General features: G+C 50.3%; 1 protein-coding gene and 1 long non-coding RNA gene across 3 annotated transcripts in view; one reads left to right on the forward strand and one right to left on the reverse strand.

Moving 5' to 3' along the window:
- Positions 1–8,241: 8,241 nt before the first annotated feature.
- On the forward strand, positions 8,242–24,900 carry LOC143370179 (LIM/homeobox protein Lhx9). 2 transcript variants are annotated; one of them, XM_076814920.1, is made up of 6 exons: positions 8,242–8,673; positions 11,494–11,807; positions 15,176–15,349; positions 16,226–16,458; positions 21,280–21,515; positions 21,846–24,900. In XM_076814920.1, the coding sequence occupies exons 1-6, from the start codon at positions 8,650–8,652 to the stop codon at positions 22,098–22,100; spliced, it is 1,236 nt and encodes a 411-aa protein (XP_076671035.1). In that variant the 5' UTR covers positions 8,242–8,649; the 3' UTR covers positions 22,101–24,900. The 2 variants fall into 2 exon arrangements, with proteins under 2 accessions (XP_076671035.1, XP_076671036.1); XM_076814921.1 differs by having other exon boundaries at positions 8,242–8,579; positions 11,497–11,807.
- LOC143370185 (uncharacterized) overlaps positions 11,484–26,178 on the reverse strand; it is a 63,458-nt gene continuing 48,763 nt past the window's right edge. The window contains exon 3 of the long non-coding RNA XR_013085570.1: positions 11,484–11,786. This is a non-coding gene — a long non-coding RNA (uncharacterized LOC143370185). The remainder of the gene's footprint in view (positions 11,787–26,178) is intronic.

The following is a 26,178-nucleotide window of genomic DNA, read 5'->3' on the forward strand; positions in this document are numbered from 1 at the left end:
TAAAATTCGCTACAATTTCCAGACGAAAATCCCGCGTAACGAAGCTGTAATGCCTCTCCCGCGTTCTCAAAAATTTTATTAAAATACAGGCGACCTGGGGGAGACAGCCCCGGCTACGGAGGATTTCAAATATATTTCAGGAGCCCTCGAGGCGGATTATGATTCCCGGATATAATTAAATGGAAATCAATTACGGCGGACATCCACGTCGGCCCGCCCCAGTTACAGCACTCTATCTCGAAAATCAGAGGCGAGAATACACTTCGGTGTTGAGCCGAGACTTCGGGTTCAAGGAGCGAAACGAAATACGAGGTATCTCGTCCCGTATTAAACAGACAGCGCGAGGAACTTGCACGGTTAAGCCCGGACAATGAGGTGCGCAACTCGCCAACAGCCGCCTTTCCATTTCATTTTTTTCCCCCTCTTCTGGGTCGTTCTTTTCACCTCGACTCATTTTTACTGGAACTCGACGGTCACAGAGTGTGACTCCAGCATCGAGTAAGAATAATTCATATTCGTTCCGTAGAAAAATGTGGATCGCTTGGAGCAGAAGCACACGAATCGAGGCAGCCAGCTTTTTCTTTTAACGAAGACACTGTGAACTCGTTTTCTACAATACCCATGTACGCGCGCCGTCTGTCGACTGCCGTCTTCTACTACTGTGGCTGAGTGGCGGAGAAAGATAGACGTCTGATCGCTTCCTATCATTCTACTTGCGTAGCACGGTTGCCTAATGACTTTGTGATACATATTCCCGAAATAAAGGACCACATACTACAAACTTCGTTCGAGTATCTTTGATGCGCAACTGAATGGAACGGAGAATACTCGAATAACGGGAACTCACGTAATCAACAATGTGCATAATCAATTCCACGTCAGAGGAAGCTACATCGCTTACCACCTACTTTTAATTAGACGCAAATCTGCCAGGGTAATTCTTAGAGAGCCTCGCCAGCGATGTTCGCCGATTCCTAAGCATGTCCACGAGATCCGAAGCAGGTGGGTCGGGACGATGTTAACCGAGATATCGCGCGGTGAACGCAGCGCTACCGTGTAGGGGAGGCGGAGGGTGGCCGAGGGAACTATGGTTTTCTTATAGAGTGTGAGATGCATTTTTCAGCTTCCATTTGCAGACAATCGACGCGGTAATCACGGGTTGGGCGCCGGAAGCCGAGAAGATATTCGCGCGCTCGCGATCAGATAACCCTATACTGGCTTTGCCTGACCTGCCTTGCTTTCTTATTCCTCCTACCCGTCCAACTCCCTCGCCTCCCTCGCCGCCCCGCCATCCCCCGTTGCCAACCGTCGCCTTCTGTTTCGCCTGACAGGCCGGCATATCGCCCGGGAACAATGAGACGAACTTAACAGGATCCGTGAAAAAGTGAGAAGCCGAACGCGGAACGGATCGCTATCTGGCCAGATCTGATTCACTGCCTACAAGCTTGCACGGTGCTGATTGTGTTTATGAAGTGGCCGGCCTGTTCTCTGAATGGGGAGGATGGGTTAATTAGATTTCGAAGAACGTTGCGGTGAAAGCTTCGCCGTGGTGTTCTGCTTTGCTCCGTCACGAGTTGAATGAAACACGACTGATTCACCTGGCGGATCGCGCCTTCCTTCGACGGCGCCTGTCTATCAGGCGCGCGTTGTCCTTAGGACACCAGAAATATGTATTTCAGAGACCATCTCGGTGGAATCCTTAGCTAAGCTGCCTATTCCGATACGCGATCCTAGAAGCTGATGTAGAATCACCAAGCAACCCGGCTTCCACGTTGTCATGCCTCAGCACTTAATTTCGTTTATCATCCTCTAACGTGCACCTTGAATGGGACAGCATTTTTCTGGAAGACGGGACAAGTGCCTCGAGATCTCAGCCCGATATCCAAGGTCACTAGCTGGTTAAGAATCTTCAGCCAGCTAGCTAACTGATTTTTACTGCGTCACACGTCAGCCTAAGTAGCGTGTTTCATTACAAAGCCACTAAAGCATGATTCTTCTCACATTGTGATATTCAGATTGCAGATTACGAACGTTTCCCGACGTAACCAAGCCGCCTTCGTGGATCTCTGCTCATCCAACAACTAACAACCCGAAAATTCAAATTTCACCGACGGCTGAGCTTCCTGGCAACAGTCTAACTATCTAAATTATTCTAAATCGTTCGTGGATTCTTCCTAGGTTGTAATACTCAGTTCCACTAGAAGCACCTATCGATCAATCAGACTCGGGTCCCAGTCGATTTATTGTCAGCCGAAAGTCTCGCCGGCGAGTGGACTTGCTATGCGACAACACAGCGCCGCTCACCTCCTGGCCAGCATGAAGGCTCGGTAGCGATCACCGGCGAGCATCGACCAGTACGCTTCCTGAAGTTCCCGTAGCACCGATCGGCCTGGTTGTAGCCGAGTCCAGGGCCCGGAAGATCACCGGGTATACGTCTCCCGCGGGGAAACGCACCATTTATCCACGTCAGCCTCATTCACCAACACCGGTGTCCCGGCCGCAATCTACGATCCTTACCCACGTGACGGTGCCGCACATAAATATACTTGATGCACGCGCACACGCACCCCGCGTTTTCCCTCCTCCAAGTCCCCCCTGTCCTCGTTCCGCGGCGCGCTTTTTCTCTCTCCCGTCGTCCCGCTCGTGTGTCTCTGGCTACGTCCTCCACCGAGATGCAAGCTCGAGCAACGTAGAAACGCACAGTAACACGCGAGACCGCGTGGAACACACGTTCCGCGATCAAAGGGGGACCCCGGGCGGGCAGGTGTGCGTGCCGTGCACGTACACGGGGACACCGGAGGCCGCGTGTGTTCCAAGGGGGGCCCCGGGTATTGTGCGTGTGCCCGTGTGCGCGGCCCAGACACGGTAGACACACGTGGAAGAGGCGACCGCGGCAGATTCACACTGGAAGAGCCGGCATCCTGCTGCTTGGGCGGCTCACTGCGGATAGACGTCGCGATAAAACGCGGTTAACACGGAAATTAACCGTTATATCTTTGCACTTATTTACTCTTACACCGGCAGATAACCTAGCGAGCGGCGCACCGTATTTTACATAATGCGATCGGGCCATGCCGCGACGCGATGCGCTGCGCTCTGCTCGAGGCCGAGCCGGGATCCGTTAGCGGCTTTCCCGGCTCTTCGATTCCTCCGGCTACGTTGCGGGGATCTCGTTACGGTGGTCGTCGCGCAGGGCTTTGCAGTGAATCGGGGTTAACGCGAAGCTTCGACGAGACACGGAGCTCAGAATGTTGGAGAGGTGGGCCGATGGGGAACTGGCGAAGGGTGTCGACGACGGACCCGAGTCTGCTGATGACATTTCAGTTAGGTCTTCGGGACGCGGAGCTGATGGATCACCGTTTCATTAGTTTTTGAAACTCGAAGCCTCTCTTCTGTTTTACGGAACGAGAAACTGATTTACTTCTTCCAGGAGTGGCTAGGTGGAGACTGGCACGTGGGAACATTAAAACACGAATTTTGGAGTGAACAGATTTAGCTTGATCTTTTGCCAGGTTATGAAATTCAAGATGTCACAGTGATGCAATATCAGGAAGTTGATGAAGGTTTGTGGCTTATTTGAGGCACACTTGGGCCGCTTCTCGAATGATGTATTTGGACAGTTTCTTGGAAGAAGAAAAATGTGCGGCATGAAACATCAGCGGTATGTTATTCCATTTTATTGCACTGTGTAAATTTGAAGCAGCGGCGGATGACGCTGTTTTATGTCTCTGGATGCACTCGCTCCAATTTACTCCAACCGCCTTTGAATTTATATTAACAAGCCTATCAACCTATACTCGCGTCTCTGTACATGTAGGAATTCTAATGGGCAATGATGTCGCTCTAATATCAAATTACTGTTGCGCTAATATTGATCGCAAACACTTTGAACAGACAAATAGGAATTTAATGTTGCACGAACGCTGGGAAAGAAGGACATGTTTACAAGAATATCTATGTTTCGCTTTCAAATAAATTGCATTTCTGATGGAAGAAGACCAGAATCTTCCTCTGCCACCCACAGAACAAACGTTTAGCAAATAAAGCTCAACGAGACGTACAGTTCAAAGAGCATACGCGCAACCCAATTCCTCGAGCAAGATCACGTGCCCTTTTCAAAAGACTTACACAACTTCCCAATTACGTAATCACCTCAAAGGATACGCCGAGGTACCGTGAGCCGAGTGCAAGAAAAAAGGCTGCTCCGTAACTACGTCTCATCAGCTTGCAGTTTTTCCAGAAGGTCGCTCGTAAGGAGCAGCTCCCCTAAAAATCCCACGTTCCGTGGCAACCCCTCCGTTACTCCGACCCAATTTAACGCAAAGTCCAGGCAAGCAGTTACGCGACCGATCCACGAAGAATCCTCCTCGGGACGGAGCGTCGTCGAAAACAGCCTCGAGCAGCATCCACCAGATGACTCCCATTCACGGCACCGGATCCCTGGTCCGTGGATGTTGGTGGGACCAGTATTCCATCTCCAACTCCTCTCCTTCGCCGTTTCCCATCAGCACGGTGTCAGTCTGAATAGCACGTCGACCAATGGGACGACGGCTTTATCTTCGTCTGGTCCTCCCATTGGCTGGAACCGGTTAGGTTTCTATCGAGCGGGCGTCAGAAGGCCGCGCCTAGCCGAGAGGTTGCTGCTTTGGATCTGGGGTTACTGTACCTTCGCTTTCCCCTCCAGCTGGCCAAAGAAGGACGCTTGGGGTACGCGAGGGCAGAAAGAGAGAACGAGGGAGAGGGACGGAAGGTCTCCCTCTCCCCGAGAGAGAGATGCAGACTGCGAGGGGCGAGGGAGAGGAGATAGACCTAGTACTCGTCTTCTTCTTCGTTAGTATTGCTATATTTCCAGCCGTCCCTCCGTTAGACCGTTTCGAAAGTTCCTGATCGATATGACGTCGCATCCCCGATGCGTCTTGGGCTCTTCCTCGTGCACCCTCCCGGTTGACAGGATCGCTCTCGACGTCTTACGGCCCTTCCCCGTTCGTAATCCCCAAGATTGCGAGCCAAGCAGACTGAGAGCTGCTTGATTGAGGGCGGACTTTTTTGCCGCTTATTGGAGGGAAACGGGGTTGCGATCTGTGCCGCGTCGATTCGTTCAGTTCGATTGATTCTTCCCAGAGTATTGGCCGAATGGTGGAATTGGTTCTCGCGATTGGAGAGCGGTGCTGCCTCGAGGGAGGCTGATGTCTCGTTCCTGGAGGCGTTCTTCGAGGTCGAGGGAAGTGATTTTTAAACCGTCGACAGCGATTTAAGCAATATATTTCGCAGAATACTGTTCCACGTACTATTTAGCTCCAATGCAATTCGATTGATTATTTCGTCACCTATTAAGTACACTTGGCTTTTTCAACAATTATATACCAAAGTGGTCCCAAATTTCCAGACCAATTCTTATACAAAACCACCACTTCCCCATCAGTAATCACTTCGACGCTCGCGAAAGTTTCTCTGCGAGAAGCGATCGATCTCCGGCAAAAGGAGCTGCTTCGACATGCCTGAACATCGTGCTTCCCTATTGTTCTACTTTCCGTAAACGCGGGCCCCGCTGTTAATTCGAAGAAAGTCATCGAACGTAATTGCCGTGAAATCTCGCGGACACGAAAGCCCGAAACGGAGCAAGAAGCTGTTGACCAGTGGTAACGGCGTATAAAAGGCGAGGCCCGATTTGTAGAGGCTCGTGCACACGATTGTGCCACCCGCGGTTAATGAACCTAATGGGATATATCGAGGGAGAGAGAAGGAGGGCACTCCTCTCCTCTCTGTACACACCAGAGACACGATTCCGTCGCGTTCGACGATGAATTTCCGTCGGTACGCCAAATACACGCGGCTCTACTGGTTCCCGACGCCCCGTCCAAATATAGTCGGTCGTTTGCAAGAAGCCGAGCCCAGAACTGGTCGCGGGGGACAATACATCTAACTGTCACTGCGCCGCCTTCGATTACAATTAAAGGGCGCTCTCAGGGGCCCGAGCGCGCGGGCGCGCGGAAGAGAAAATCTGTTCCTGAATTCTGCACGGTCCATCGGTAAAAAACAGGTGCGCACGCAACGAGGCAAGAAACTCGGCTGATCCCGTCTCGTTTCGTTCACCAAGTTGGCCGCAATTTTGTTCGCGTCTGCTGGCTTTCGATGGACCTGTTAACCAAGTTGTTCGGTCAACTTGGGTAGGATAGGAGGTATTCGTTGCTCACAGAATTTTAGGTAAATCTGTCTATTCAATTCGGCATAAAATTATCTATGGAACGGAATATATTAGGATAATACACACAACTATGAGAATAGCGATCAAGTTCCTCGAAAGCCAGCGGCTCTCCTGAACAACGAGTCGCGTGTCTGAAAGGCGAAGTTCGACTGGACTTTCTGAATTCCGTGGCCAGGGGGAAGGGAATTATTGCTCGAAATCTCTCGGTCGAAGCCGTTTCTAAGCGGCCCGACGCGGCCCGGCATTCATTATTCATGATTAGCGCCTCCGTGGCCGTCGACGTCGTTTTCAAAGCGTGCTTACCGCGCGTTCGCGTTTCACTCTCAATTAATTTGTAATCGGGGGCCGCTGAATGAGAGAGAGAGACGGGGGGGGGGGGGAGAAGAGCGCTTCTCCTGCAAAAGAGAAATGACGTGACACGCGAATGGTTAGTCACGCGTCAGTCACGCATACAGGTACAAATTGTTACTTAAACGGGCCGGCAATGTTCCAGTCCGGCGCGCCGGCGAAAAACGTGTGTCCCGCGACGATTTTAATATCGCTGACCGTTTGTCACGCGGCCGTATTCGAGATACACTCGAACGAGAACGCGCCGCTCGTTTCACAAGTTCAAACTCGGCGACGCTTTTTTTGCATTCGCCACGCGGACACCTCTGGATGGAATTTTATTCGCGACGAAATATCCGCGTCCTTCACCAATTCTTTTAACGAACTTTCGCGTGAAACTGATACCATTTTCATCCCCGGGGGGCCATTTTTGCGATCGTGACGACTATATCGAGTAGCATTCGATAGAGTTTCGTGCGAAACATTTACAGTGAAAACTGAAACCCTATAAAGATCCAAGGAAAGAAGATTTTAATCTGCTACATCGCAAGTTTGTCACTGTGTTACCAATATTCCTCAACAAAATTCCCCAGACCTAACCCAATACATATTTGTCCATCTGCATACTAAAATGGTCCAGCACCGAAATACCTTTGAAACCCTGGAATTGATCAATACTAGTGTTGGCTAGAACCGTGGTTTGTGAATCACGAGTGATCCGGTCACGTTCATTCCCAATCACGGTGATTTTTCACAGTGATCCGTGATTTTTGTGATCGCTTCCGATTGGTGCAGGCAGAACAGTGATTCACGATTTTCGTGATCTGATTGGTGGAAAGCATAACTGCTCTTTACACGCGCCACATAACCCCAATTTCTAATTTCTCTTGAAACATTCTCAAGTCCTCACTGTGCTTATAGAATCTCAGTTGTATATTTTGAACCAATGTAATCGTTCTTGATCTATTTAAATTAACGAATATTTCTTCACTTTAGTTAAACAGTATAATGTATATGTGAATACTTTAGTCAATCAAATCAGTGCGTGCACACATTAACTATTTATGAATGTATATACTAGGTATATATTCTCTGAATTAGCACGCTCTGACTGCAACACAAGCTATAATTAAGTATTTTATAAAAAATAATTCAATCAAGATCAAGAATTACGATGACAGTAAACAATTCACTCAAGTTAAAAAAATCACGATCACGGTCGCGATTTAACTTCATTCACGACCGTGATCGTGATTCTGCGATCACTGTGATAAATCACTGTTAGTGATTTTTCACTCCATCCCTGATCAATACCCAAGTGCCATCCAAGAACCTCTTACCACCCTGACCACCCTTAGAATTCTGGACCTGACGTACCCCGAGGAAAGAAGCCTCCAAATATGATTACCGTGGCGTACCTGCCGTCCAACAGTCGGCTCGACTGCAGGGCAGGCGTCGTCGATGCCCGTGACGGCGTCGGTGAGAAGGACGCGTCGCGAGGCGTCGCGCGGAACGAGGAAAGGGAAGCGGTGGTGGCAACGCGCAAACGCCGGGCGTCCCGACGTCTCTACCCCTCGTGGAAGCCGCGGAAGACCCCACCCCGTGCGACGTGGTTGCACGCGGGGGCCAACCCCTCTATCCTGCCATGCCGACGTCCGCCCCTGGCCCTGGCTGGCCAGCCCAGGATCGTACTACTACGCCGACGGGGAGCAGCTTCCCTCGCGGGCAACGTCACCCGCCACCGTCGACCTTATCCGTTCCTCCCTGCGTGCCACGCAGAATTTTCTCCTCGCCGGGCAAAAAGAGGAGCGCTCCTCTATCGCGAAAACGGCGCCTTCCGGTCCCGCGGACCCGTTCACGCGAACACGGGCGACGATCGCAGTGAGTTGACGCGGTGCACCGACGCGACGCGCGGTGACGTGTGAGGTACGTGCGTTTAGACGACGGCGCGCTGTGCAACGTTCCTGTGATGATCTGGATCAGGACCAGGTGATAGAGGAGCACTCGAGGACTCGGGGAGCCGTGGGACACGCTGGACAGCGGACAGGTAGAGGACCTAGGGTGATCGAAGAGCCTGGACGAGGTGGTCGAAGAGGGAAATTGGACGATCGACGAGGATGATGATGAACTGGCGGCTGTCGGTAGATAGATGGATCATGTTTGAAGTGGGAATCGTATGGAAGACATAGATCGCGGTTGGGACGCCTCGATTCGTGACTCGGAAGTCTGGCGATTCTTTTGCGGGCAATTGGGAATTACCGTCGCGCTCGGATTGACGTCTCGGTTAACCGCAAAGTCGGGGTTTCAGCGATTACTGGGTTGATTTTTGCGGTGTTCTTGCATGGAATCGTTGGGTTTTCAGTTCCTTTCATGGTGGTTAGGTCGATCATCATTCCATTAGGCAAATTTAATGGACCACTTCTTCGAATTCAATGTTGCGAGACAGATGCAATTCTGACTGTGCGTTGATGTTCTATCACGACTATTTCACGGGATTCAATTCCCCATGTCAATAGAGTTTAGTAGGCAGTGCTCGTTAAGAGATTTTTTCATTCGATCGTCCGATTTCCTCGCCCTCCATCTCGATTTTCCAACGTCGTTGCGCGACACCTTCCGACGGACACTCGTGCGTTGGGGCTTCGCCCGTTTAACAAGCAATCATCCAAAGTTTCATGGTGGAAAACTCGCTGCTCCTGGTTCAAGGTTGCTGGAGCTCATTCGGATGGAAATAGCCAGGTTCGAGGGATAAATTCGTGCTACGGGCTCGTTCGTGGCGACGGGAATAGGCAAGCGACGGACGACAGAGAGCCGAAGACACGTCGACGTTGTCAGCAGCGTCGGTGGAATTCACCGACGCGTTTCCAGCTGGTTGAACGAACGCCCAGGTAGGTAAGAACAGAGGCGAACTGGCTGATCGTTATAATTTCGCGGGACGAGGGCTGACGTTGTGTGTCGACGAAGGGATCCGGAATGATCGACGAAGAGGACGCTCTAGACAAGGACTTTCTGGTGTAATTTTGGCGCAGCTACGTGCACCTGGCACACCTATCTATGGGACTTCGGAAATACTTTCATGTGGGTTATGTCAGTTGCTCTATTGTTGAGATTTTGATGATATTCGACGATGCATGGTGGATTTCGACACTCGCTCAGAGAACATGAATGGTACTGATTAGAGATAGGAATCGGGGATGAAGGAAATATTCTGTGCTTGAATATCTATGCAGCTGGTAATCCAGGATTAATACAGCAATATTTGTACTAGCTATCTGGCTTGTGCAGTATTCAATTGCTTGGAGCAGTTTGGTGTAATAGAAGACATAACTCCTTTTGCCTTTTTTTATGAAACTGAAGTTTCACACGTTTTCAACGCACAGAAAGCGAGACAGTGGGAGAGAAACGCGAGGGTAGCATTACAAGAAACGTTTTAAACAGCTGCAGTACCATCAGCAATGCATTGCACATTCCTGGAGGAGGCAAAACAGAAGCCAACGACCAACAACTCATCAAAATAGAAAATAAAAATGCTTCAGCGTCCGGAATCTTCGTGCCATCACTCACGAACAACGTACCGCCACCCTAATCTTCGCAGTACAAAATAATGATTCCGTGGCAAGTTACCTAGACCTTCTCTCTCGCGACTGAAGAGACAAACCTTCTCGTCAAAGGCAGCGCGATTCCACTTTTCCTCCCAAGCAGAATGAAACAACAGAATCGTCATCGAATTGGGAAAAGAACGACGAACAGGGAAGAAAGGGGACAGAAAGGAAGGGGAGAATAGTTGTAAATCAGCGCGCACACGTACGGCCTAATACGTCGGCGACAAGCGGCAGCAAAACGGCGTCACCTTGGTAAAACGAGGTGTACGGGTGATTCCAGGCGACGTCACCTTCCATTTAACTTACGGAAATCACGTGCGGCCCGAGCTCGTAAAGGACGTTGAGTTATTGTGGCGATCCGCAAGGTTCTACTAATTAGCTCGCGGCCGATTCGAAACCGAGAGCCACTACCCCGGGAGTCATTCATTAACGGGACAGCAGTCACGAATTGTTTTCATTCATCGGTTCTTGCGTGCGCTGCTGCCGCTGCCGCTGCCGAGAAGTGTCCTGAATGAATGCGGCTGGCTTGCGACGCCACCACGCCTGGAGGAGCGAGTCCTTCAGCTTGGAACCTCGTCATCGCGATGACGACGAGAAAAAGTTCACAGACTTGGAGGGGAGGATTTCCACCGTGAAATGGGGGACAAGTGGCCCGTGGGCTCCAGTCTTCTGTCGGATAAATACGGGGTGTTCCTAAAAAAGGTCGGAAAACGGGGACCACTTGTGGGAGCCTCGCCATGCTTCAGAGCGATGTCGATGACGCTGAAAATTCTCATCCCTCGAAATTGGTTTCGTGAAATAAGAGATTTGTACGCGTGTGAGGCGAATTCTTTCTGCCGCGCAGAGGATCGTGCTTTTCGTAGGAACACCCTGTACGACGTGGAAAAGAGAAACTCGGCGAGGAAAATCGATGGACTCGAGAGTAGACCGTGTCGCGCGCGGGAAAGTACGTTAACATTTTTATTTTCGGTGTTCTCTGGCGCACAAGAGAATTGTCAACTCGTGAAGCGAGTTCTTGCTACTTTCTGGCGGGGATTCTTCGAGCGCGGAGGGCTACAATGAGAGAATCTACCCTTAGTTCTGTTGTTACTTATTTTTGTACTTCATACGTAATTTACTTTCACGCTATACAGTTGCCAACCGCTTTGCGACGTACAGTGAATGTAGCTTGTTTGAAACATAATAATTTAACTAGCACTATGTTAGCTTTCTACGAGAGCAAGTTGGAGTCGTAGAGGGACACTTCGAGCCCTTCCCTCGCGATCCCCAGTAGGGTGAACGTGAACAGTAGTAATTTGAAAGACTGCCACGAATCAGATGAACAGGATTAAATGACAGAACGTTACCTGAACCGTTTGTCAGCAGAATGCGCTGGTGGCTGTGGCCGTTCGCCTCGAGATGCTGAAGGAAGTCGGCTGCGGGAGCAGCACACCCCCTCCAGGGGATGGTGTCGTCGGCAATCGGCAGGTTGGCACCGTCGAGAACAACAACAGCGACGGGATCCTCGGCTGCGGGGGCTGTGGCAGGGAGATAGCCGAACGGTGGTACCTAAGGGCTGCTGATCGTGCCTGGCACTGCGGCTGCTTGCGTTGCTGCCATTGCAGGGTGCCACTCGCTGCTGAGCTGACGTGCTTCGCCCGGGACGGCAACATCTACTGCAAAGAGGATTATTATAGGTTAGTACGAGTAGTCGTAAGAGGATTACGCGGGGACGTGGGCCGAGGGGTGTCTTGCCCTGCGACGAAATCTGAGGAATTGGAGGAATCGTCATGGGGGTGAGGGGTGAAATGTCGCTGCTGGCGAAGGGAGTAGGTTGGTTTGCATCCGCGACGTTTAGGAGATTCCTTTGAGTTCGATGCTTTGACTATTCAGGAAAATGTGAGTGGATGTTAGGGGGTGGAGTTGTTTCAAAGCACCTCTGCGAAGAGGAAGAGACTTCTCTAGGTACATTAGCATTGATCGCCATTGTGTTTGCAGAAGAGATTTCGCGGAAAGTCTGCCAGTGTGTGCAAAGACAGTCTCTTTTTATCGAAATCGATTCCACTTTGAACTCGAAAGGGAGGTATCGACGAGCAGCTTTTCTTCGTGTTCGTTTCGCGAAACAAAGCGATCCTGATCGCGCAGCGTGCCATTATACGTCGAATTACCGGGATGACGAGCGGAATTAATGCAAAATCCTCCAACTACCAGGTTCCCCTGGCCCGCCATACGGCTTCCCGTTTCAGTATTTATTGGGGTATCCGCGAATTTGCATAGGAGCGTCCGCCCCGCTCAAAACTTGGCCCGGACCACACAAAATGTCTACTAATGGCCAGCTCTAACCCGTGGAAGCTAGGTAGCTCGAACCGGGACCTGAAATTCCACGGCTGGTGATATACTCGCCGCGATAAAAACACGCGGTCACGATTTTCGGTAGTACCTTTACGCTACCGGATGACACTTCGTTTTTCATGCCGTTCCTCTACTTTGCCGGGCTCGGATCGAAGTGATCGCGACCATTCGTTCACGAGCGTAATTAATGTACTCGAAATCATCGATGAGGATACCGAGAGGTGTAGTCCGTGAATAATCCAGAACTGACAGATAAGTTGCGCGAAGTTCGCACCAATATTCTCTGAACTCTAGAAAACGATAGCCAGCGAAGTGAAGCAAAGTACTCTCGCGGATCTGATTTTCATTGCACCGGTTCAGCCCCCTTGCATCGCGCGCTCGGAGGCGAAGAAGTCGACGAGGAAGCCGTCTGCGGCGTCGTAGATTAAGATATTAAAATGCAAAGTCCCGATGAATGAAATTAATTAAGTTAAACGCGGCCATTGTGGAAACGGTAATTAGATGCGGCGAATCTGTTACTGTGTTTTTGCCCACGGAGCGCTGTGCTCTCGTTGAAATTCAGAGCGCAGTTAACGGCCGCGGCGGAGGAGCACGCGTTGCATAATTCGTCGAGCCCTCAAAAGCGTGAGAACGGTTTCTTCTCTTCCTTTTTTTCCCCGATGGCTCGCGTTAAGCGGATTGAAATTGTTAAATTGACGAGCTTCGCCGAGGAACGGCGACGTTAAATATTCAATTCCGTATGAATTATTCACTGCCGGAAATATTCCTACGAATCGGTGAATAATGCGAACACAGCTTTGACGCGTGCCTCGATTGAACATTATCACCCTGCCGCATTCCGAGCTTCGTTAGATCGAATGAATTAAAAGGAGCAAAGGTCATTTGAATTATCCTCGCCGCGGCATGTTTCCTCCTTCTTAACACACTCTTCAACCGTTGTATTACAAAGATACCATAAAGATTCTCGGATACAGAATCGAAAGCCCTCGGAAGATTCGGTTTACCCAGGAAAAGAATGGAAGAAGCCAAAGTTAGCCCCCGTTCTCTGCCACATTCTACGAATATCCATCGACCATGGCCTGCTCCACCTCCACCGCGCTCGTAGCCGATGACAGAGGATTCCGTGCGAGGGTGGAACACACGTACGACCGGTATTCCTCCAGGCTGGAACGGCTGCTGGTTCGTTAGAGAAGAATACAACCGGCTCCCATGCAATATGCAACGATCCATATCCAGGCCAACCCCTTTGTCTCTATTTGGTTTTCGCGCTTCGGAAACTGTAACGCTGCCTTGATCGTCGACGGCCGATATGAGAGCCCGCAAGGAAACCCCTCGCCCGCCTCCGCCGCCGCCCCCTTCGCAGCGTTATGGTGCATCAGTGGAAGAAAAACGCACGTGGGGAGGGGGAGTGCCTGCATTGTTCTCCGATTTTGGTCCGAGCGGATAGTCACGAACAACGGGGGTCACGTGCGCGCGAACGGGGAATAGAGGCAGGATCGATGAATTCGAGCGACGATCGGGATCGTTGATTTTGTAATTAGGGGATTCTACGAAGAACGCGTGATCGGGGACGCTCGATCCTTGAAGGAACCCGGAACGACGGCTGAACGAAGCTGCTCTTAGGTGGCTCTAGCGGGGAATTGAAACGGTTTTGTCGTGGCAGAGGGTCGATTCGGTGGACAGATACGAGGATGATGTGGTTCCGAGGGACCGCATCAGCCGTACACGTTCCTAGGTGCAGGATATCTCAGGGATCTTTTAAGCTTCTCGCTGCTGGAGGACTGCTTTAGACGGTGGTTTGCTTAGGAGAGTTCAATTCTCTGTCGCTTCGAAGTTGAATATTGTGACGCAGTGCCAGATTTGTGTGGAATTTAATGAATCTCTCGTGGACTCGAAAATAGTTTCGGAATTAATTGCGAAATAAATTGCTGGCGGTTCTAACAAGTCGTAACGAGTTCTTACGTCAATTTGAAGCTTCTGTGGTGGAAATTATTTAGCGTAAATTGATGCACAATAAAATAAAACAGTAACTTTTCCGCGGAGCTTTAAAAATATAATATAAAAGAACGCAAACTCATTTAATCCCCTATCGACCAGTGCTTGACCGCAAAACTGACATCGTTCCACTGAAAAATCACGCATGAAATTACGATGTTTGTAGATGGGAGACCGTGAAAAATGTCAAACACCGCTCCGCAAGTAATTAAATTGTATAATTTCGCGCATATACCTGCCGATGATTTTATTTGCACCCGATACAATTCATATGCGAGTATAAATATCAGCGATAAGTGAATGGAGCTGGAGTTTTTCAGCCATTACTGACTTGATTTATTTATTTGCCCGGGATTACTCCCACCGTTTGCACAAGTAATTAAGAATAATAATGACGCGATTGATCGTCGAAAATGCCAATAACACCATAAAATACAACCCATCGGCGGGACAAAGAAGGAAAATGTACAAACGTAAAAAACCAGGTGAAACAGTGAACTGAATCTAAACATGAAATTATTCCTTTGAAAAACTCAACTGATTCACGAATAAGCTCTAAGAAACCCAAGTTATAATCTCCAATATAATCTCGCGCATTGCGAGCAGTAGGTATACTCCAAAACTATGTCCATAATCTCCCCCCGAATACCACTAACCCCGAAGCTCGGAAGCTGAAGCAGGATGCACCGGTGAATTTCACCGGAAATTCTGTTGGCAGGTTGTTCGCCGTCTCGAGATGTTCCCGATGCAGAGCGGGCATCTCCGCCTCGGAGCTGGTGATGCGCGCTAGGGACCTGGTGTACCACGTGGCCTGCTTCACTTGTGCCTCCTGCGGCACCCCGTTGAACAAGGGCGATCATTTCGGGCAGAGGGACGGCCTGGTCTACTGTAGGTGAGAAACACGAGCCCGAATTACCATCCTCCGAAGGCCGTTTCTTTGTTATCAACGAGTTTGATGACGAGAGTGACAGAAACACGAGGCGCGTCGACGTACGACACTTATTAGCGTTCGTTTCGCCGCGTAATGACAGCCCTCCGGGGCGCGGGCGAAAAATCCGGCCTTTTCAATTCGGGGAAACGGGATTGAGTCGCGAGTTCTCGTAAAGGGAAAAGACGTCGCGGTGCCGCTTCCCGGTTGGATCGATGGGATCGATCGTTACGGCTCATCAACTGCTCGTCCCGAGCGCTTATTAATCCCCGTTCAACGGCGATCTCGATGGGACTCGCGGGACAAATAAGGGACGTACCGATGGAATTAGTCAGATTCGAGAAAGGGATGGCGTCCACTGTTCCTGATTGTCAAAGAGATTTCGAATACTAGTCGGATATGGTGTAGACATGGAGTCCGATTAATTTGTCATGTACTACGGTTTAGTGGTAGGAAGTGTTGCGAACTACATCTCTCTACATCGCTCATATCGATTCGCAGAGTGCAACGACAGCGTTTGTTAATCATTACGAAAGAGTTAGCGGATCTTGAATACCAACGTGAATTGAGATCAGATACTCGACCGACGCAGTCGTGTATGTCTTCTTCAGCCTCCGTTCAGATTAAAAAGTGACAAAGATAAAGCTGCGAGAGCCACGGTAGACGGTCGATCCATCGATCCATCGATCCGATCGAGCGGAAAGCGGCTTGGCCAATCGTCTGTCTTCTCTCGCGGGCGAGATCGCGTTCGCTTGTTCATCGAACTCGGACGATAACGAAGAGTCGCCACTGAAATACTCGACAGCAAGGTTCACGAATGACGAGCTGGTCGGTCCCAAGACCTCACTATGAGTTGCTCTGCTGCGCGGGGGATTATGGGAGCGGAACCGGCAGCATCGAGGACATCGGATCGCCGGGGGTGTCGCCGCTTCCGGCTTATTACAGCGCCGCGGAGCAGAGCCCGATCACCTCTTCCGGAGCAGTGCAGAAGGGTCGTCCTAGAAAGAGGAAGCTGTCGGAAGTCACCGGGTCCGAGCTACCCGTCACGATGAGGCTAGCTGCTGGAGCACTCGGTAAGTACTGCTTCCCTATCTTCTGCGCTTCGAACTAGATGCTTGCAAAAATGAAAACGCTCACCACAGCTTTCGACCCTGTTACTCGGAGAACTCTTCGTACTGGCAAACTTGAATGAAAGATAGTCCACACAGGCTTGCTCCGAGAGTCTCGGCAGGTATTACGTCTGCCTTGAACCTAGGATCGATACGAAACCGTTCGACACAAGCCTAACGTTCATTAAAGTGGAAAGAAAGCTCGCGGAGGCTGAAAGTAAATCGAGCGATTCCCTTCTATCGAAGACTGTCCACGGCGGGGAGAAGGATCGATCCATCCGGTTCGACAGTAACGACATCGCGCCTCCACCCGAACGTTCCGCCGATTGATTAATCGCACGACAAAAGGGAGGAAACGGATGGGGGAGGGGGCGCAGGGCGAAAAGAAAACGCGGCCGGACCCTTTGTTCCTCCCGTCGCGCAGTTGAAACAATAAAGAATTCACAAGAATCCAGTCTCGGCTCTCCTCGGCCCGAGGACGCAAATACGTGTAATTGGCAGTGGTGAAACAACGCGGGAACGTAAGCGGGGGATGGAAGGGGTTGCCGGAGGGATAATTGGGCCGGATGGTAAACGGGGGTGTGCTTTCAAACGTTGGCATTAAAACCATGGGAACACGTGGTGCGCTGTTCGCGATCTCACTCGCCTTCTTTCTTTCCTTTCTCCGCGTGTATGTCTGTGCGTGTGTCTTTCTCCTCCTCTCTCCAACACCCTGCTGCTTGCCTAGCTACTTCTCTCTTCCACTCGCCAGACTTCCCTCCATCCCTCGAATCGAACAGGTTAGTCGGGGGAGTTGCATTATTTGCCGAGCAATGAGTATAATGGCTGGTTCCTTCGGTGTGCAAACATTTGCCGGGGCTTTCGAGAGATCGCGGCCCGCGGAATCGGCTGCAGACTGTTCGCGCGCGCCTCGTTAGTCGTTCTCTCATCGGCACACACGGAATTCTTCAGCGAAATTTCACCGGCTGTCTAATTGATCCTTGGACGGGGCCACGCGGCTGCGCGACGCGGGAACACCGCCTCGCCTCTATCCTGCGGAGGACATGTGCGAGCCGTGTAAATCGCTTTTCTTTCTCTAGAGCAGAATAAATACGGGTTCGAACACCCGTCGTCGCATTGGCAAATGCCTGGGCCACCGCGCGAGGCTGCTTTTCAAATCGGTCTCGATTTAAATTGGCCCCAATGAAACCACGGAAGGTAGGATGGAACGATCGGAGAGAAACGAGGGAAATGGGTTGTATAGTTAATACTCCAGGGCCCCAGTGCCCCAATATCCAAGCGTCTGAGTAGAACAGTATCCCGTGTCGCTCACCCCACCTCTGAAAACTTTAACCACCCTGCCAACTGAACATACAAATTTTAAAAAAATCCAGAACGACGCGGTGAATATTAATTTAACGACACGCTAACTGCCAACGACACCAGCGCTGTGGAATATGATCCCCTCCAAAATCGATGCGTTCATTCCGCGAGTCGTTCGGGCGATAAATCCATTTATTGCCCGCGCAAAGCACCCTCGTTTGTCGCGCTAGAACGTGTCCCGTTTTATCTCTGTGCGCGTTATCAAGCATCTCATTTGCATCACCATGTTTACGACGTTTCAGAGGAGTTCAAGAGTCACCGGTTGCCCCGATTCCCGCAGCTATTTTATAATCGACGCGCGATCAAAGGGAATCACTTTCGGACTACCCGCTGGAATTTACGACCAACAGCCATAAAATCGTCCATGAGGACGCGGCCCATGGTCGGGGTGGGAACCGGCCAACTGGTTCGCGTTTTATTGTCTTTATATATAATTGGGACACTTTTTGCCCTGTTCGAGAGAGCTCCCGAACTATTCCGCCTGGACGTCGGCCGGCGCGTTCGATGAATCGCTGGAATTGCCACCGCGATAAGGCCGTCGTTTCTCGGCCGTTGAAAACACTACCACCTAAATGCTTGTGGCTCGTGTATGCTCAACGATTAGTTTAGCTTCGATGAGTGAAACGAACCGAAGACAATTCTCTTCAGAAACCCTCCCACCAAAACTTTCTAGGGTGAGAAACTGAGAGCTACCCTTACCTTAGCGATCGAGAACATCGATTAGTAACAGACGCGTAAATTCACAGTATCCTTTCATTCAATATTCAAACTTACCTCAATTCTATACGGCACTAGTAACTTCTACTAACGCGTACTTAAAATTAAAACATCCGAGAAATGACGAAAGTCAGAAGAGAATGAAGAAGGGGTTGCTCGTGAGAGTACCACTGCTACAAAGATTCGTTTCAATCGAATTTACCGAACCAAAGCAGAACTCAGCTCGTAATCAATTGGATATCTTTGCCAGAGAGAGACAGGCAAAGCCGAAAAGTCGGTTGGAATTTTTTTCAAGCCCCGGAAGAACCGTGCAACCGCGCGCCGATTCGAGCAATTTCGCTGGACGTGCCGTGTTTCAGCGCGAGCCGCGCTCGACGAGCAGAGGAAAGGCTAGGCCCCGTGGACAGTGACAGATGGGTATCGGTGGCGAGATGCATCGATTGGCCGATCTGGCCGGAAAAGAATGCTGCCGTGGCCAATACGTGGCCGCTGCCAGCAGAATGGCCGGCGGAACACTATAATGCCGCCTGCGTGAGTTTCTTGCTCGCCTGGATGTCCCTCGCTCGGCTTCTTCGGCCGGCCGTGCCATCCGCGTGATTTCGGCCTCTAGCCCGCTCCTGACAAATTGTAATCTCATTCTTGAACCACCAAATCCCACCGTCCTCGTCCACCTCCCCGCCACCCTGCCGGCGGGACCAGCTACCACGCTTGGGAACCAGGCCAGTTTCGCGAAAAAAAACTGGCGTATTCCTTTTGCAGGGTGCCTCGCTCGCGTTTATTCATAGAGCTGGTTTTCTAGGGAAAGCGATTCTTTGGGGAATTGCCTGGCGATTGCGACGTGGATGGCGGACTTTTTCATTCGTGGGAGAAAAGAGATCGATGGGCTTGAAGAGAAACTATGTAGCCTCTGATTGGAGATACTTTAGGGAGGATTTCCATTTCGGAGTTTCGTCCGCACTTCCAAGTCTCGTCTTCTAGGCGTCCGTGGTACAGCGGGGGACCAAGATACATCCAAGAGGCACGATCGAATCGAAGTAAAACATAGCCAGAATAGAGCCGCAAGAAGCTGCCTCGTCAATGCTAAATTCAAATGCTACCAATCAGCCATCCAACTTCCACGGGTACCGTATCCTCCCTCGAATCCTCGATTCAACGAGCTGCCGAAAGAACACCCGTTACGCGCGCCGAATCCCAAGCATGGTTTTCCGTGCGAATCGCCTGGAAACAAAAATCTGTGTCGTTCACCTCTGGCTAAGAAAACGAATTCCTCCGCCGGTGTGGCCGTCCGCGAGAGCGGTTCTTCTCTTTTCTGGATCGCGAGCCAGAACAGCCCGTCGTCCGTAGGGAATGGAAGTTCGGGACAATAAACAGTAATGGCGGATACGTGCTCGGGGATTTACTTCTGGGTGACTCTGTCCTCCCCGTGCCCTCCAGCTTCTCCCAGGGCCCAGCGGCTGTCCACGAACGTCGCCGGAACCCGTTCTTTCTCTCGATTGAATTCAATGGTTACCCTCGTCGTCTTATTTATTGGATGCGTTCCTTCGCTCCGGCGGCGCGCAACAACTGCAACTAGCAACGGCACTGAACGGTTGCACCGATGTCGTCGTCGTCGTCCTGGTGCCTCTCCTTTATTCCACCACGACGCTGCCACCGCCGTTGCGTGCACGGAAATTCGCTCCTACCAGCGGCCACCGAGCTTTCCGTTTCGCTTAGACCGGTGGAGAACACGGTGGCATCGATGAACTGGGTGGAGTGGTTGGCCCGTGGTCGATTTGGATCACTGGCGATGATCGTTACGGGGAGAGGCAGTGGGAGCAGATCGGCCTTAGCGCGGAGGAGATGAGGGGGATAGAAAGAAAGTATCGTGAATATTTATGGTGAAGTGTTATAGGTAGAAGAAAATAGTGGAGAGAAATTCTGAATACTTCAGATAGCGGGAATGGTACTCCGATGAACCTTGCAAGCTCTTTCCTTTTCTATGAAAGGCGACAGACACCTTGACAAGAGTGATGATCCACGGTTGTTACCAAACGAAAGAACAAATCGCCAGATACGACCGCTAGATAGTCGCCCATTATCGATTGATGGATCACAAGCATTCAGCAACGATCGAAGAGAATCCTCTCATTTACCATCGAGCCTTCTGTGTATCGTTCGATCGACGCCTGCCTTTTTTTCTGTCTGCTGTCTCGTCTTTTTACAGACACGGCCGGGCTCCTTTCGCGCGTCCTCTGGGCCGATCAGATTAAGAAATCTTTGTAATAGGTACGCGAAAGCCCGCGCCGTATGGCCTACGTACCTACACGCGCTCGCGCACACTTTTAACCTCTTTTAACAAACCCTGGCCGTGGTCCTGTCGAAGATGTTGCTGGAAGATTAAACTCGCCAGGTCCCTCTCGCTCCACCCTGCCCCTCGAATCCTCGATTAATTAAACGCGATTCGTCAATTATAAGGGCGTCTTCGTTGCCTTCATTTCTGTTTCAGTTCTCGGTACTCTGACTTTCGGACAGGAGTCAAAGAAGCAAGTTTGTCCTCTGTCATATTTCCAAGATTAATACATCCTGGGATGTCCGAATGATCTCGTTGAATAAGATTTTGAAGTTATCAGTAGTCTGCTATCTCTTGAACAACAGTGGCGCAAGGAACTACGCACTTCGCTGTGCTTCCAGTTAGGTATTCTATAATCTCATCACATTTTGTTGCAGAACTACTCCACCCTACCGAACTGTCTTCCTCCATGGAATCCCTGGCAGCGTATGACGCGTCTGTCGGCTCACCCGGGCCCGTGCACCAGAGCCAGCGAACGAAACGCATGAGAACGAGCTTCAAGCACCATCAGTTGCGAACGATGAAGAATTATTTTGCTATAAATCAGAACCCCGATGCGAAGGACCTCAAGCAACTGGCGCAGAAGACAGGTCTCTCGAAGAGGGTGCTTCAGGTAGGGCATAAATTTCATCTTCGATTTCCTCCCCTCTGCCGCGCCTCGGCTGTGCTCCTCCTTTTACGATACCAGCGCGAGGATACTTTGATTTCGTGCTGAAATAAAATTCACAACTGCCGCTTCTATATCGAATAATACGTCGAGAGTGAAACCCGATGGGAAATATAAAACTGTCGCCGAAAAATTCGATACTGAAGCTGCGATCCAGGAAATTCGAGAGTTCTATCTCATTTTCGACAACTGCCCCGCAATCCCGTTTTCCTCAATCCCTGTGCGAGGTCCAAGTCAGATTGGCTTCTGAACGACTCGATTCTGGCCGGTCCCCAGGTGTGGTTTCAAAACGCCCGCGCGAAATGGCGACGGAACATGATGAGGCAGGAGGGCAACACGACGGTCAGCAACGTAGGGTGTCCGGGGACACCGGTGCCCTCGAACACTGGTGGCTCGCCGAACGTGGGACCGTCAGCCAGCATCCTAGGTGACAGCAACAGCATGCCGTCGACCTCGATGGAGGAGCTGCACGCTCTTCACCACCTACATTCCGGCGTTTCCTCTCAGGTCTCGTTCTCTGATCTTTACTGACGACGGCTTGAGATGGAGGAGGACAGCTACAGCAGCCTTTCCAGCCATCTTGGATGAAGGATCGCCATGTCCTTCTTTGGGAACGACTTTCGACGCGCTGGCTTTCAGGGGAGGGAGGAGTCGCGCGATTTTCGTTTCGCGTCTATTTCATAAATCCGAGGTTGATCGCCGCGAAAGAGACGGACTCTGAGTTTCGCGCAGGTTCGGAGAGGGTAGGGAACGGTGTTTTTAGTTGAGTTTCACGCGGATTCTCTCCCGAGCAGCAAGGCGAAAGAGCTTTCGACGTAAGGACTCGCTGAACTGCTGACGATCTTCCTGGTGAGTAAGTACAGTGCTTTCAAGTTCGCGAGAGGACGATTGAGAATCTTGCGGTAGAGTTTCTCATCTGCTCGAAAGGAGGAAGACCTGTAGGAGTAATTATATTCGGGGATCCGATGGGGGTGTATCTTCGAAGTTGTTCCTTAATCGATGCGACACTCGGCTCGCGAGGGCGCACGCCCTTTTTTCCTACAAACCTTGTGAAACCTTCACGACTATTGCGATCACTTAAAACGATACACCAATCCCACACGTCCCGACGATTATATTTCAACCAGCATCAGCCAGTACCAAACGTCAATCATACGTGACAAGAACAAATGGCCGCTCATCAATTACGAGCGTTATTTCCAGTAACAAGCTACATTGCAATCACTCAATCAATCGGTAACGCCACGAAACAATAAGCCACCGAGTGAAAATCACGATCTTCTAGACATAGTTAGAATGCCCTCACCAGGAAGCTATCGACGACCGAGCCGAGCAGGCGTGTCGGCCAGCAACGTCGACAGCAATCGAGCGATGGATTATGTTTAAGTAATCAGTGATAATAATCATAGTTCCATGCACATCCGAATTACCAAAGGTACTAGGCGATAGTTTATCTCGCTAGCGCGAGCTGGGCAGGTGTGCGGAGAACGGGGTGCCATTTAGCGATTTATCGGAAATGAGGGGAAAGGCCGAGCCCGATTATAAAACTGTCGCGCGGCGTTCCTTGGCTCGCCAAGTTAACGGGGGCCCGACGGAATGGGCGTGCCTCGTTTCACCGCTTAATTATATCGTTGGATTATTTCATTTGTTGACGATCGGCCCTTTAAATGATCGCTTTCGCGCGATCCATTTAAACCGTGGTCCCTCTTCCCGCCGTTTCGGCTGCATTCATGCTTAATGCACCCTTCGTGATCGCGACTGTAAGCATCGCGAAAATGTACAGAGCGCGGTGCAATTCGTGCTAAATCGGGGAAAAGAATGATTCATCGCGATAAAATAATCGAAGAGCGGGGTATAATGTTTTTTCGTCTGGCCCTTAGTTTTCAAGGAATACGACTTTGGAAACTGTCGAGGGTACAGAGAGTATCGCCCAACCGAAATCAACGTTGATTTTCTGCGAAAGAGGGTCTCGTATGAAAATAATTCATTCCGCATCTTCGACTCCTTTTTAGATGAAGAATCATCCCCCAGTCGATTGACCCAGTAATTCATAAGCGGTGTGTAATAACGAATGGTCGAATCTCTCGCTTCGATGCCGCGATTTTCCCCTCCCAACATGCGGCCCCGACTTCGCGCGCTGCTTCTCTTCCTTTTTAGCCGAAACCAAATATAGAGACTTTTTGATATCGATGACGGCGATTCACGGGTAGAATCGCCAGCAAACAAGCGACACGTGTGTTAAAACGGCGTTCCTCTCCTCGTGCCAAAACGTAGCTAAGATACGAGTTTTTTCTACGGCGCCGCGCGAATCCAAAGGAATCGTATTTCGCAATTATTCACTCAAGATTGCAGATTTGGCTGAAGCCAGTAAATATTACACCTGTTTTCTCATCGAGATTAAATTTACGTCAGCCTACCGGATGTTTTGATGAGTAGATAACCCTGGTAATGAAAGTCAATTTGGGTGAATTGATAAATTAGTCGCGGCTTATGAAAATCCTGCTGTTTCTTAATATGTTCCAAGCTTGTGAATTCGATTAAGTTTGCACTTCCTCAGAGGAGTCTGCGATCTTTGGATTCGATCGGTGCAAAGTACACTCATTCGACCACCGACGACACGGTATGTACATTAGTGAGAATGATGATTAGCGAAGACCACAAACTCGCAGAATTTTTAGTCGGATTCCGAGCTTATACCTCGCGTAAGGTGTATTCGAGATAAAGGCTTGGGAAACCTAAGTTACTTAAGTGCAAATCGATGTGTAGCAAAGTGATGGACACAGAATGAAAGAACCGTACATGTTCTCGCTGAAAATGCCACTTTCAGCCGTTGAAGTCCTTCGACGTACGAATGATAGAAACGGGGATTCCTACTGAAGAGAAGAAGAAATTTAATCGTACCGACCGAGAACGTATAAATTTTTATACAGATACATCGCGTCATTGCGGGCGACGGGAGATTGAACGGTTCCCTCGCCGGGACAGAGCTCTGCGTCGTGTAATTTCTGTGCAATCTTCCTTAACCAGTGAACCAGAGGTCTCGTCAATTACTCGACAGCATTCGCGACACTTTTTTTTCTACTTTCATCCACATTTCGCGACGCAAGATCCGAGTCAGAAGCGGCCTCGGCGGAAACGCCGAGACGGGCATAGTGTGCATAGTCGACGAGTGGCAGCAGTCGCGTGTTAGGCATGTGTAGCATAGCGATGATTTAATGTACGTCAGCGTCTTAAGAAAAAGCCTGAACCAATTATGTAAAACTGTATAGATAAATTAATGTGCTGCATTCGAGTGCGACTATTATCGTATAATAAATAGTTACGTACATCTGGACTTTTGAAACGCCACTCTTCGTTCATAATCGCCTGTCCGATCACTCTCCCCTGCATAAGCATGATCGATTCGAGCTTCGAGGTAATAGCAATCAATAAACCAACGTTTCAATCTCTACCAATTAAAATAATACTAAAGTTCGTGGCTCAAGGGTGAATTCAAGTTGCCCATTTGTTATCAAGCGCATAGAAATCAGAGCTCGAACGATTCCAAGGTGAAGGTACTAAATCCCAGCCAGAAAGTGAAGTAGTAATCCCTCGAAGAACCCACGCGCCTCGCGTGGCCTCAATCTTAATTGAATCGCAAATTAAGCCCCGCCGAGGAGCAACGAAAGAGAAACCCCGGATTCGCGCTGAAAGTGAACCTTCGGCGCTTAACACCCGACAAAGTTAAGACACGGTCGCGACAGTTACGCTGTCCACGGTCTCATGAAACATGAATTTTATTCGCGGTCCGCGTCATGCTCGCGTTACATTGCGCATCTTCAAGAGCGATCAAGGGAACTCGGTTTTCCTGCAGCCCCGACAGCCCTGCTTACTTGAAATATCAATAACCGCGTTACGATTGTGCCCAACCCCCGACGTTTCCGCCACACGCGAGCCAGCGCTAAGATCCGGTCACGGAGCAAGTGCGAGTTCTAATTAGCATCAAATTAGGTATTTAAGGATTTCACGTTGGTGCGTGAGTCGCGGTGGGGGAAGCCGGCGACCCGGAGGAGAAAAGAGGTTCGACGTTCAAAGAAGAAGAAGAGGACGATGAGGAGGAAGAGGAGGCTTGGGGGAGGGAGACGAAGAAGGGGAGGAAGGTCGAGAGGCGGATGAAAAAGAAGACTAAGGTATCCTACTTAGGGGTTATACCAACATAGGGACCTCTCGTGTAAATTGTAGGCCCTGGAATCGTATAAGTGCAGCACGCTGTATGGCCGCGGCCGCGTACGCCGTATATATATTTTGTCGGCGCTCATATAAGTTAATTTTCAATCTATATGCGGGTTCTCGGATGGCGCGCGGCGACTCATCAACGAAATGAAGAAATTGAGACTCTCGTTAATATTTAATGAGCGCCAGGAGATACAATGGCCGGGCCCCGGCCACGGGGACTTCGAAATATCACCTGAGCTAGAGCGCGATGCGCTCGAGATGCCGCGTGTTTACAGGCGTGTTAACGCGCGCACGCGTGCATGAAGAGGATGGATCGTCCGCGGTCCGGATAGCGAGGGAGGATGAGGGCATTTATATTCCTCCTTTAAAGTTCGATGGTGGTACCAGAATCGAT

Source organism: Andrena cerasifolii, chromosome 6 (genome assembly GCF_050908995.1).
Source record: "Andrena cerasifolii isolate SP2316 chromosome 6, iyAndCera1_principal, whole genome shotgun sequence".
Lineage (NCBI taxonomy): Eukaryota > Metazoa > Arthropoda > Insecta > Hymenoptera > Andrenidae > Andrena > Andrena cerasifolii.

Coding starts and splice junctions, on each gene's coding strand:
- LOC143370179 (XM_076814920.1), top strand. CDS start 8,650: ATGATGATGAACTGGCGGCTGTCG. Junction 8,674..11,493: donor TGATGAACTGGCGGCTGTCG/GTAGATAGATGG, acceptor ACCGTTTGTCAG/CAGAATGCGCTGGTGGCTGT. Junction 21,516..21,845: donor TCTCGAAGAGGGTGCTTCAG/GTAGGGCATAAA, acceptor GCCGGTCCCCAG/GTGTGGTTTCAAAACGCCCG.